This window comes from Toxoplasma gondii, chromosome XI (genome assembly GCF_000006565.2).
Source record: "Toxoplasma gondii ME49 chromosome XI, whole genome shotgun sequence".
In the NCBI taxonomy this organism is placed as follows: Eukaryota; Apicomplexa; class Conoidasida; order Eucoccidiorida; family Sarcocystidae; genus Toxoplasma; species Toxoplasma gondii.
In genome coordinates, this window is record NC_031479.1 from 1,583,536 (window position 1) to 1,596,929 (window position 13,394).

A 13,394-nucleotide genomic window follows, 5' to 3' on the forward strand; every position below is an offset into this window, starting at 1 on the left:
TCCCCGCACTGGCGTTTCGAAGTGAGCAGCTGACAGGGTCGACTGTGCGGTGTTTTCTTTCGGCGTTTTGCTTGGCTGTGATGACGAAAAACCCGTTAAAACAGAAGGGTAACTTGCAACCCAGTACCTGTCAACGCGCGAAGCAGTTCAGCAAAAATACGTTGCGAACGCACAGAGTCACCAACAGTTAAAACGTTCAAGCACTCGCACAACAGACACGTTGTCTGTCAAATGTGTCAGTCCTTTCGTTTCGAGCGATCTGCCTCTCCTTGAAGCCTTCGCTGTTCGGCCTGTTCACGTTCTCGACCCCGGCGCTGCTCCTGGAGAGTCTGCTGCATTGCCTTCTCGCCTTCATGTCGCATTTTGTCAACACGTCTCATCAGACGGGCAAACATTCCCTGCATTTATAAAACAAACGCGCAGACGGTCGGTCAGAAGATGCCAGAGGCACACAACTCACGCGTTGGCCAAGAACGGTTCCCCTTCAGCGGCTGCGCGCCTTCTTTCTATCGAGAAATATTCGCTGACTGGAAAAGTTGGAACAAAAACGGTCTCAAACAGTCTCTAAAGACTCTCAAGCTCACGCGTCGCATCAGTTTTCTTTTACCGTTCTTCGCCAAGCTCGTTCAAGAACGACGGAGCTGCCGGTGCTGACATAACCCGGAAACTAGAGTTCTTGACTTTATCTGACCAGTGCCAGCGGGCGTTCCTTACAACTGTGGTCTCATTGAGATTCAATGCATCGACAACAGGCAGATAACTTTACAGGCATGCGGTAAGAGCATGCATAATGCGCCGTTGCATGAAGTAAAAGCCACCCTGTTTCCTGGTTTTACTCTGGCGGACTCCTCACGCAAATGTGAAATAATTTCACTCACTGTGCGGCGATTGAGAACCTCCAAGTCTTCCGCTTGAAGAGCCGGCGGCTCATGGGATCTGAACATCCGAGAAACGCGCTCATGCACAGAGACTGAGAAGTTGATTTTTGGACTGTCCACACCGCGAATCACGCAGACTTGTCCCTTGTATGGAACGACATCATTATCGAAAAGACGCCGGGAGAACAGGCGACTCCCGCGAAAGCCAAAGCCGCCTGCTTTACCCATCCACAGGCCCGTTCTTTGTGGTCGAACGCAGTCTCTGAGAGTAACTCTATTCTCCAGAAAGAAGTCCTGTGAATAAAGCTATTTTCTCGACACGGCTGCTATCTGATCTTTCCTGACACTCTCCTTCTGTAGTCCTGTCCACATGTTCGCCTGTTGAGTCCGGCATGTCCCAGTGCTGGGTGGAAGGGAGGGTGAAGAGAACGATTGAAAACCTCACTAGCCACGCTGTTTTTTGAAACCTGGAGATCGACGACAATGATAATGCGATTGCCGCCTTTTACACGTTAGATAAACGTAGAAATACCGTTTAGAAAGAGCAGGGCCTCGAGCTGCAGGTGTCTTCTAAATGGTAGATCCCGCCCCGTCCCGCCCCGATAGGGTGAGGAGAAAGAAAGCAAGCCACTATTCAAACACAAAAAGTTGTCGCAGCTGTCGATGAAGCTCCACGAGGCGTTCAGAGTGGATTTGCAAACGTTCACCACGGAAAGGAGTATCTCCTGGAAACAGGTGACAGTCTCTTCCCAACTGAGAACCCTTCTGGTCGCGTTTGTGGTTCGAGAAACAGATTTACTTGCACGGTTGGTGCGATGCCCATGCCAAGAGATTCGTCTTCGTCGTCGCTCCACAAATCCACTGCAGAGTCCGTATGTTGAAGTAGAAGGGAAGCCCACCGCACTTGCCATCTCGATCCAGTTCCTGCAAAAGCTGCAGGCAGGCACAGACAGGGGAAAACGGGGAGCCGCGGCTTTTCCCCAGAGTTACCCTCGACTTAGACACGTCCAAAACGGCTAGAACCGCAAGTCTCTGCAGACAAACTCGACCCACGATAGACAACACTCAAATCTCGCGGCTGCACTCACCTGAAATACCTTCCAGGTGTGGTATGCTTGTATATGTATATACGAATGCACGTCAGTGTGTAATTACGTATGTATGTATTTGTGTATGCGTATGCATGTGTCTATGGGAGTATGTAGATATCTATGCAAGTATGTATCGATGTATGCATGTATCTATGTAGTATGTTTTTATGTATGTTTGCTTGTGGATACTTGCATGTACTTACTTATGTGTGTAATTGCTTACGTGCATTCGCAAGCACAAAAGTGCGCCTGTCTGTGCGTTTGCACTGTGAGTGTGTCTCTAAGTTTACCTGAAAGTTCAGCGCGTTGTGCCACACTTCGAGTCTGTGGATTTTTGTGCCAGGTAAGAGATCCTCCACCGCCTTCTCGACAGGCTCCATTCTCTGTGAAAAGGAAAGAAGGGCGACTCGAAGGAAAAGAAACTCGTGTACGAAAAATACGAGGGGATGATAGCCTGCAAGTCGATAGCGTGACGTTTTGTGTGTGCCTACACGGGACAGGGAAGGAAGGCGCTATGAAAAAGAAAGACAAAGGAGTTCTTCCCCACTTTATCTTTCGGCAATTCAAGCTGCGTGTCCACCAGACTCGGTGTGCATCGCTCCTCACGGGTCCGTCCAAAACTATCGGACGGGTTCCGCCGCTATGGAAAGCCATGAAGGGACGAGGAAAAGAACAGGCAAAACGAAGTGCTACAAACGCGTACACAACCTGAAGGTCAGACGTAGTGGAACAGAAAGAACTGTTTCACCGTCACATCAGACACTTTTGTGTCGAAGCGGAAACTCGAACAGGTGGAACAACGAAAGGAAACCGTGCTTCGATCAGAGAGGAACTTTATGCAAACGTGCATGCGCAAGTGTCACCCCGGTTCTGTTTCGCATGGGTTGTTTCCTGCAGAAAGTTGGAGGAGAACAGAGATCGCTCTCAACGCACATAGTGTCTCTGTCATGTAAAACGCATTTGTTTCCGGGACGACTACGTGTGCGGTCAACAAAGCCTTGTCTCGACATCGGGTCACCACAAAACGTGACTGTAGCGCATGTTCACACTCACTCTACAGTATTCGCATTCCTCCCCAACAAAAGCAAGAAGGTCAGGAAGTTTCTCTTGTTTGCCTGTGTTCTGTCGCCACAAGAAAGCTAGGGATCCTCGTCGTCCTAGTCCTGTTGAAGATGGCACAGCCGTGGACGCTCCAGGGGAGAGTGAACAATGCGAATTTCTCTTGTCTTGTCCGTGAACAAGGGCTCGGAGACTCTGGTTCAGTGTTCCTCCGTGAGTTAAAAACTCTTTCCTACGATCCCGAAAGAAGACCCTTGATCCGCGGGGGTGGACTTCTGACTGCTCTACGTTTAAATGGATGGCGCAGAGAAGTCTCGGGTTCGATGCGCGGGGAACTTCACACGGTGGAAAATGTGCGAGAGAGCTTCGCGGCAACAGAAGGGATTGTGTGGGCTCAATGGAGAACGCAGAAATTGACAAGTGCGGGGTGGCTAGAGCATCCGCAAGCAGTAGGTGTTGCTGCGGACCGGGAGACGGGCTTGTGAGAAACGCAGTCCACACTGGTAAAACCGTCCAACACAATAGGAACGTGCAGACAGAGCGAACAGCCAGCCGGGAAAAGGATTGCTTCATCATGGAAGTCGTTCTGGGAATACGCTTGCAAGAAATGACGTCAGTTCTGCTCTGTCTGTGCCAGAGGGCAGCCGATTTGGAGACGGACGAGCTCACATGTTTGTTTACCCCTTGTTTCAGGAAACAACGCACGCGTCTGGCTAGCCGGAAAGAAACACCGTTGAGAAGAACGTGTCAATCCGCGATGCTACCCCAAAAAAATTGAAGATGCCTAGCTTGCACTGTCTCTTGGTTTGGAAAAGTGACGCTCAGTCAACTCATGGAGCTGTGAACTCAACGCGTGTGTGCCGGTGTCGCTCACACAACCGGAGACACCCGCGTTCTGGAGCAATGGATTTGACGACCGCAGGATATTTTCCAAGGGCTTACCCTGAAGGATTGTTCGAGGAGCTCAGCACGTGACAACTTGGAGAAGCCACACGGCGCAAGTCCGCCGCCACTCCTGTCTCTTAACGAAGATGTACCTTGTGTGCATGCATGCGCTCGTGGTCTGTCGAATAACACTTCGAGAAACTGTGTCGCACAACACACAACCGGCACATTTCCTTTCAACGAACTTTAGAACGTCCGTCAAGTGGAAGAGTTTGCAATGCAGATCCAGTGGAACATATGGGCCGCTGCCTCCTGCCAAGAAACTGCCCCAGCTGATTCCAAGAGAGTCTCTCGTCGTTGTGTTCTTCATGTCTAGTATGTCTTGGCGCGGAGAGCGGCGGAACGAAACTGGCAGTATCCCTCAGAAGAACGATTTGCTCCCCAAATTCTCGAAAGGTCCGTACCGTCGCCAACACCTTTATTGCTGTGCAGGCAACGGCCAGCCACAGCGGCGCACAACTGGAATAAGAGCCCCTTTACACGGCAGCTACATGCAAAAATGCGTGCACTTCTGCCGCAGCTACCTAGGTTGGCAAAAATATGCAGTGTCAATTCCCTAGATAACACCGATTCTGCGTTTCTGAATCGCCCTGAGAAGTCAGATTGGTTTTTTGTGGTCCGCAGTCTGTACATCACCTGACTAAAAAGGATCCCCGTTGTGATACCCTTCCTAGCCTCTGTTCGAATGGGTGTTCGCTGGACTCCGAATTAATGATTGCTCGTGCTAAGCATACGACGCTCTGTCCCTGGTTTGCAAGTAAGCACTGCGTGTCTATCTTGTCACTCCGGACGGTAAAATCGAGCTATCGTCGCAGTGATAGGTGTGTCCAATAGACGTCCAGCAGAAGGTGTCAACTGCACGTCACTCTGGAGTTGGCAGTGAATTCTGTGTTCGCACAGCGCTATACACAGCCACCTTTACAGCTGAAAAAACAAGCGATTACGGCATCCCGTTCCTCGCCAACCGACGAGAAACATGTACAAGCTCTGTTCTGACAATGCAAGGGGACAGAGAAAACGATGCTGGTTATGCTGCACCTGCCTAGTGTGTTGCTTGGGCAGAATACGCATCCAGTGATCTCTTCCATATTCATAACTGTAGAAGAGAATACCTGCGCGTCACATATTCAATCAATCAAGTGCACATCGCCCATCAATAAGGGGGGGGAAGGTGTCTGTCATAAGCACGAAACGGAAGCGCCCACCTACCAGAGAACAAAGCCCTCTGCCAGCAGAAGCTTGTACCACGACAGTATCGAAGGTCTCATCTTCTTAGTTGCTGGCCGAGGAATAAACAGGAGACACATATTGACTAGAAAATGTAATGCAGATAATGATGAGTCAAATTTTGAGTAGAAACGCGCAGGTCGAAAAAACCTCGTAACTGGTTCTGCTTCAATTAACTAACACGTAGTGCCCACGCCAGACCGTCGCGTGCTGTCCTTTTTTATCGCGTTCGGTGTAATCAGCCTTTCCCACCGCTGCGCAAGCACAGGACCGCAGCAGGACGTCACCAGACAATTTTTAAGAGCGACAGTTGCAACTTGCGGACCTGAATCATTTTTGTACTATTCTCTCGATAGTGGCAAACGAGCACGACTAAGAAACGTTCGAATCGCATGCAACGTAACAGTCGAATTCGAACTCGCTTCCTAGCACGGTCACTCTTTGCGCATTCTTTCCAAATCCTTCAATAACTCGGCGTAGGGTGAGGGTCGCGGGTTGAATGGGGGCGGGCGATATCCGTCGTCCAACTCCGTTTTTCCAGCCTCAGCAGGCGCCGTGGAAGTGCGGGTGCCGCCAAATCCCTTGACAGCCTTTGCGGCGGCCGCTGCTGCTGCCAGCGTTGCTGCTACCCCTAACCCCGTCAGGACTCCCTTCTTGACCTTAGATTTCCTGCTTGTCTTGTCTCCCTCTTCGGACTCCGAAGCAGCTTCGTCTGCCGGCGTGACCGTGGATTCAGAGGATGACGAGTCTCTGACGACTGTAAGCCCACTATCTTCAGTTGAAACCGAAACTGAGTCAGAAAACGCGGGCAGCCGTGGAAATGCCGGAAACGCTGGGTAGCCGTACGACGCTGGTCGTGGAGGCGTGGGAGTAGAAGTAGTACCTGGATAGCTGTAATCGTATTGAGACTGTTGTCTCAACTGCAGACCAGAATAACCGGGAGTCACCTCCGCACCCGGTTGAACAGAGGATGGGGTGAAGACAAAAACTGAAGGACCGGGAGGAGGAGCTGCTGCCGGGTGATAATAGGTGGCCGTTGCTTGTGTGCGAAGAGGCTGCTGCGGAATCGCCTGTACGGGGTGACCAGGTGTTCCTGGAACGACTTGTGCAGTGTAGACACCTGCAGGCATATAGTAACCGCCATTCATGGGAGAACCCGGGCCTCCCGCCGCCTGGGGCGCCTGCGGGACGCCTTGTTGGTCTACGATCATGAAAGATCCATCAGGGTTTTGGATAATAAGTAGCTGTCCCTGAGGAGGTGGAGAGCCCTGCTGTCCGTCTGCGTAGGGATACGGAGTTTTGTTTCCGTACATCGAGTGGTAGTATCTCTTTTTCGCCGCATGGTGTTCTTTGTCTTCCCGCCCCGTGAGGCCCGCCATATCTGCGAGGTAAGAACCAAAGCTGCACTCACCTCCAAACGCAAGATGCGACACCATGACGACGACAAATAAAGAAAACCAAGTGCCCTGCATTGTAGAAAACGGAGTTCAGGATCTTCTTGTCTGATGTCTGTCTAAAAACAGTGGACGCTACACGTTCCACGGCGTGAGTACATTTTTCAACGGCAACAAAAAAATAGACTGGGGTTTGCTCTGACGAAACTCCGGGTATGCGTTGGTTGTGAAAAACAGGGAACTTTGCGTGTCACTAAATGCAGACACGGATTCGCGTCTCTGTCCCCGTGGAAGAGACGCGACACAAACCGCCCAACTTCCGGTTGGCACAATAAAACATCTGTACCTGCTTGCGTGGAGAAAGGTTTGCCTACGTAAAATTTAGTCGCGCTCTTGGGAGTCCCGGCCGCGATGATTAGAGAATGCTAGCTACGAAAAAACCTGAGTGCTTGGCAGCTTCGAGGGAAAGTACACGTTTCGCGAAGTGGACAACGGTGCAGCACCCTTTTGGGGGGGAATCGATTCGCAGAGACCCTGGAGGCCACAAGAAAGAGTTTCCCACGGTTGATAATCCTCATGCAGAAACGCCAACTGAAACATACAAGTACCGTAGCCTTTCGCTCGAAATACCTCTTCATGAGGCTCCTGTTTTCCCGTGCGCGTATACGCCCGTTTCCAGACGGCGGGGTGGGTGATTCAAAAGCAACGATATACACGGGAAATCCGAAATGGTAAGAACAGCTCGAATCCGTGGCAGTTGCCATTGCCATTTAGACGTTTGCTCATGGAACATGTGTGAACCAGCCGTAGTGTCGAGATCTATGCAGTTGACGGTGGGTAAACATCGCATCGACAAGGTAGAGCAGTGTATGTGGCTGACTTCTGGCCGTCAGACAATTCTTCACAATCTGGAACCGCGTCTAGAACCCTGAGGCACCTTACATCTGTTCTGACAAGAGCTCTTCGCTGTTGACAATGTGTACGCGGCAGGTGGTTGCCAGTGTGTGGACGCAGAATCGCTTAGACGAGCGTGGAGCGTCTTCGGCGTGTGCACAGCCGTTGTAGTTGTCTGTAACAGCTAATACTGTGAACAGTCGTCTTTAGCAATGAGTAGTTGAGAAAGGAACGGTAGAAAAGGGACAAGAACACAGGTATAGCAGCCGCCGTCAGATTCTTTTGCTCTAGCAGTCAGCGTCGCTTCCACGAGTCCTGTATTCCTGACGTCCTGTGCCTTTGGCATTTGTTTCCACAGCCCAACGAAATTGGCGTTGGCGAGGGAAGAATCTGCAGAATCATGGTAGTCCCTAACACTGACAGTAGTGTAGGATGTTGTGTCTTCCATGAATCTGGCACCTTTTATGATTTGATGCTTTAAGCAAACAAAACTTTGGGATGAAGACCATCCTCCCGCCGATGACTGCCATTACAAGGAATATGTTGGACGTTAGGATAACCGCTGAGGTCGACTAAAAAGCGAGGGTACGGTACAATAAACGGTACTAGACGGTTCGATCCGTCGCGTCACTGGTATGCCCTATCCCAGCAGCCATGATGCGGGGATCTCAGCTTTCCTGTACGGTAGATCGCAGAATCAGTGCACCTGCTTGACCTGTCAGGGTTTATTCTCTTCTTTCATGGCTACTTCCCTATTCCTCGCGAGCCACCCCCTCATATCACCTGTTGGTTTTGACGCTGTTGCTCTCAAGCATTGGCTATCCCACCTGCTTACTATCGATATTACTCAGTGTAGTGAATAGAAGCCATAACGACGTCACGCTGCCTAGCACTTGCTCAAACGTACCACTGGAAAAATTACCTGATTTGCAGAACGTACAGCATCGTACACGACTGCCTTTGCAGGGGTCGATTGACCACTCTACTTGCACGCCTTTCTGACGCAATGTGGAAAGACGGAATCGCGTTAGTTCTTGGGTAAACGACTTCTGAACCAACCCGTATTCATAACACAGCCATCACAGCTTGCCCGTGCTGCGACCTTTCACATTCTGACAACACCTTCCCTCTGTCCAGATAGTCAGCGATAGCCTTTGATGACGCATTAAACGAGGCATCGAAGCGAGCGCAGAAATTGCCACAGCATAGAGGCTTTTGCAACGCACTGTCGTTAAGTGACTAGGCTTTCTCCGATCAAGCTGCACATTCAGAGAATTGATTCTCCACGTAACCCGAGCCAGGCCTGCGCACCTCCCGCTGCACATTTGGCCGCATTGACTATGCCTCTCCTCGACAAGGATGTCAGCAGAAACCCTTTAGTTCATGGATCCTTAACGCATGACGTTCGAACTTCCAGAGTTGACAAGATAACGTTCTGCACTTGTTCGTATTTCCGTATTTCAAGCGCCCGACCGCGAAAAAGCCGTAACACCGTCGATGACCCACGGGTCGGATCACTCTGACGTCACTAGAAAGGACATCGCAACTCCTCTCTACGAGCGAAACGGCCTTAGAAGCAGCCAGTTGCTTGAAAAAGAAGCTACGCGGGCAGCCGTTTGTCGCGTTGGCTATCCCTTCGAAAGGCTGCAGTGGACGAGGGGCTGAAGCCACGGAAACAAACATGCCCTTCCACTTTATTCACTCGTTGTGCGCGTCGCGTGTTGCGCGTCGATGCGCTTGTCCCCTGACTTCTTCGTGAGGGCGCGGCGCTAACAGAACTGCGCGTTTGCCGTTGATTTAAGGATCTCCCAGATTTTCCCAGATACATCGGTCCGCCTTTTTTATTCTTCTGTTACTGTAAGTGGATACGCTGCAAGAGGCACCGCTTCTTCTGTGGAACCCCGCACGCGCAGCTGCCCTCTGTCGCCTTTTCCGCGTCATCAACTGGCAAGATGACTCGCGGGTTTGCTTTCTGTCTTCTTTTTCTCGCCCTTTTCGGGCTCTTCTCCGTCGCACCTCACTCGATCGAAGCGGGTAAGTGCATTTTCTGCCGGATAAGTCGCCGATTTCCTCTCAAAACACACTCCCGACGCCTCCTCTCAACATGCCACTCGCTTGTGTGCAGTGGGCTGCAGCTCGGGAACGACTTTTTCTCGGGGTTTCAGGTAATTTCGTGTTCTCCCTCTCCCCACATGTTACATTCACTCGACTCCATCTGCGTGCTCGCAGGAGAAACGCCTGAAGAAACAGAGGCCGTCGTTGCTGCGACCGAACAGGGGGCCGCGGAAGTGGATGAAGCCACCGACGAACACGAAGAAGACGATGACGATGATCATAGAGCCGACTTTGAATCTTTGCTCCAGATGATGAGCAAAGACATGCACATGGATTTGGCGAACAACAATATGGCCGGTGTCGCCAAAGTTCTCAAGGAGCTGACAGACCACATCGACGCCGCTCATAGTAAGGCGACTCTGATAGAGTTTTCGTCGGTCACTATTGGCTGGAGTTACACAGAAACGAAGGCTCGACCTATCCTTCAGTCTTTGCGTGACTGTTTCCCGTCCAAGATAGCTAATACTCTCAAAAGCTGACTGCTTAAGTCCATTTTTCTGAGGTACCTCTGTGTAGGTCAGAGTCAGGTCTCTTTTATTGAGATTTTCAGGCGGCATTTAGGCTAGTCCTTAAAGGGTTGTGAGATCGATAATGGTTCGCGGAGCTGATGGAACTATGCGGCGGGACGTCGATACCGGATTCAACAGCTTTAGTGCTGTGGATAGTGTATAGAAGTCTCGACTTTCTGTGCTGCTCAATCCAGATACCAGTCTTCTTTTATTCACATTGTTGATCGATCGGCTCATACAATCGATTTTGCGCCTTATACACAAATACATATACATATGTATATGTATTGCTTTGTTTTTGCGGGAGTGCATGCGCCTCTTTGTGTATTCACTTACGCACTGTTCTGACTCCGTTCTTTCATGTTGACAGAGCACGACCCGGAAGCCCATGAGCACAAGCATCCGCTTCTGAAGAAGATCTTGACGAAGCGCACCCACGACAAGATGGTGACAACACTGCAGAAAATCTACTCCAATGTGCCGCGAGAGGAGATCAATGATCAGCTCCAAGCTGTCATGGTAAGCTACCACGAAGCACTTCTATCTTCTACACTGAAGTCTGGTGTCTGTTTCGCCTAGTAGGTCGATGCAGCTGTCTTTTCAAACGCGGCACATGCATTCAGGGGTCGTATGTGGCGGTATCGAGAGTTTTCTCCATAGAGGAACAAGACGACTTTTTGTGTTCCACGTACACCGGCGGCGATGTTGTCTGGCCGACATCTGTGCATGCATACGTTTGCCGACAAGTGGGTCGGTGCAAGAGTCACGTTTTTTTTTCTGTTGCGTTTTTCATGACCACGGTGTTAAGTGCACTCACTAGTGGCACTGTATGGACCGTGGACTTGAAAAACCGTGTGGTCGAAGATCGTGACTGTCCAGCCTTCCTTACGTCCTCGAAAAAACGCAAGGCGGTAAACACGCAAGTGCACTTGAGAAATGCTTTCTCACCCAGGCGTACGGAGGCGTCCACGTTTTTTTAATCGTTGCTGTCTCGGTGCTTCTGAAGTGTGTCGAAAAGTGAGAGTGATCCTGGTTTGTGTGACCCATGTCACATTGGCCTGGGAAACCAAACTTGTGCGGTGAATCTGGATTCAGGGCACACCGATAAAATGAATCTCAAACCTGCGTGTCTGTGTGCGCATGTGCTTTTTTGCTGCCTCTGAAGTCCCTACTTGAACATGTGAAACAGGACCCGAACATGTCGCCGAAGCAATTGCTGGAGAAGACAGCTCATCAACTGGGGATGCCTCTCACCCCTGACATGTACGAGGACATGCAGAAACACATGGGGTGGGCAGCGAAGCTGTTCCAGTACATCGCTCCCGGAGGGCTAGATGAAGAGAAGGCGGAGGAGCTGTAATTTTGTCGTGGAACCCGTTCATTTATTTCTTCTGAACGAAGTCTCTTTCCTTCTTGTTTGCGGTGAAGTCTGTGGGCGAGGGAGACGGGGAAATCCGTGGATCTCTATACTTCAGCCGCTACCCCAGTCTGGTAGACAACGGTGCGTGACAGCAAGCTGTAGCAGAACTCGACACACCACGAGAAAGCGCCATTTCTGGCTTTAAAAGCAACTCCAACCGTGCGTTTTTAACAGAGCTTTCCGGTGGGGACATTCTGCTCATGGACGTCCAGAACGCTACTTCCTAATCTGCGGTTCATTACAGTATCTCAAACTCCGTGTGGGGAGATCGTGTGCTATGAAAGAAAAGAACCATCAGGAGCCGTTTGCGTGGAAGGACACAAATTGAGAGCCGTTGCCACCATTCACACGCTACGCAGTTTTTTCCTGTTTGGCGGAACCAGGGAGAACCGTTTCCGGAGGCGCCATTCGGGTGTCTGTACATGCACATGGGATGTCAACACATGGGAGACGGACCGGAGCGGTGGATACATAGAATTCGATTGGTGTCGAGGCTGGAACAACATCATACACGCACGTAGTTTTTGCTTGCAAGAGGAAAGGTAAAAAAACCAAAGCCCGCTTCTGTTAACAGCTCTGGTGTTACCACGACGTCGTCACGAGGAAGTGACTCAACATCGAACTCCACAACGTTCTGCCAAGACGCATCCCAGTTTTCCCTCATTATCTTTGTCGCCTCTACACGTAGTGTTCAGCTGGATATCTCCAGTAACAAACATCTGAATTAGGCTCTGCTGACATGAAAAAGAACGGTACTGGACTTGAGTCATTGGAGCCTGTCGAGGCCTGGACGCGCAGAAATCAAGATCGTCTTCATGTGGATTGAGGTGAATACAGCCTGAGTTTTCTTCTACGAGAATCCACAGAGCTGCTTCTCGGAGCATTCGAATGGGTTAAAATGTTACTTTTTCCGGCTAAAAACAAACAAAATCCTTGAAGGTCTAAAGCCGTAGTGGGAACTCGGAGTGCACAACCGTATTAAGGAGCTTCTAAATCAACCTGCCTCAGAGATTATGACTCTCCATAGGATGGCACTGAATCTGCTGACTGTTGAGTCCTTGTTTTCCCGCGTTGCCGGTACGAGGAACCGCAGTAATCAATATACTACGCCCAAAACATAGCAGACGTGAATTAATCGTAAGGCCGCATGACGGTGAACTTCAACATCTGTAGTTCTAGAACGTAACCGATACGTGGACGTTCTTCAATGCCGTGGAATCTTGAAATCGAACACCACTATTTGTGGAGCTGCGACAGAGATCTCCGCTCGTTTTTCTGAAGAGCACGAGACGAAGCCCACCGCTGTCCTGTCTCTCTCTGTCGCTCCCGTCTCTCTTTTCTCCCCCCAATGAGGATAAGCGGGACTATTGAAACAAGAACGTTGCTTTCTACTGTCAACTGGCAATTCAGAACTCTCAAAATTGCGAGAAACAGTGTTTAACAACAAGAACTTGAGACAGAACGTCAAATTCTTTGCCTGGAGACGTGCTACGTTTCGCGCAGGTGCATTCTCCAACTCTGTGCACTGAAAAAGAGATTGTGCATTACATCGACGCGCGTTCTCGGCGTTTAGATATACTTACGAAGCTTCTTGCGCATGTGCTGGCGTTCAACATAGCTCGAGAAGCAGCAGCAGCCGGTAAACGGACTGCTGCAGGGTTGTTTTGGTCGTAAACAACGAGACAAGGCTTCCTTGCGTTGCGCGTTTCCTTCCATTCGTTTCAGTTTATCCTCCAATCTCGAGTCGAACAAAGAAGTAAAGAGGAAGCTTTTCCCCAAAAGGGCGTATCTACAAGTCTGGTTCAAGAGCACACGAAGTCTGCGAGTGGGCACAGTGAAACAGATGAGGCGGGGGTTTGGCG

General features: G+C 50.4%; 3 protein-coding genes across 3 annotated transcripts; 1 reads left to right on the forward strand and 2 right to left on the reverse strand.

Annotated features, from left to right (window-relative positions):
• Positions 1 to 39: 39 nt before the first annotated feature.
• Positions 40 to 3,970, reverse strand: TGME49_310770 (hypothetical protein). The gene is made up of 5 exons (XM_018782644.1): positions 3,023 to 3,970; positions 2,260 to 2,352; positions 1,678 to 1,811; positions 879 to 936; positions 40 to 398 (listed from the first exon to the last, which is right to left on the reverse strand). Exons 1-5 carry the CDS (start codon positions 3,602 to 3,604, stop codon positions 237 to 239), a joined length of 1,029 nt encoding a protein of 342 aa, XP_018635549.1. The 5' UTR covers positions 3,605 to 3,970; the 3' UTR covers positions 40 to 236.
• An 841-nt stretch (positions 3,971 to 4,811) lies between these two features.
• GRA4 (dense granule protein GRA4) lies at positions 4,812 to 6,846 on the reverse strand. The gene has a single exon (XM_002364283.1). The coding sequence runs from the start codon at positions 6,670 to 6,672 to the stop codon at positions 5,635 to 5,637; it is 1,038 nt and encodes a 345-aa protein (XP_002364324.1). The 5' UTR covers positions 6,673 to 6,846; the 3' UTR covers positions 4,812 to 5,634.
• Positions 6,847 to 8,575: 1,729 nt separating this feature from the next.
• On the forward strand, positions 8,576 to 12,413 carry TGME49_310790 (hypothetical protein). Its single transcript, XM_002364284.2, has 4 exons — positions 8,576 to 9,522; positions 9,718 to 9,951; positions 10,483 to 10,631; positions 11,278 to 12,413. Exons 1-4 carry the CDS (start codon positions 9,441 to 9,443, stop codon positions 11,470 to 11,472), a joined length of 660 nt encoding a protein of 219 aa, XP_002364325.1. The 5' UTR covers positions 8,576 to 9,440; the 3' UTR covers positions 11,473 to 12,413.
• Positions 12,414 to 13,394: the final 981 nt, after the last annotated feature.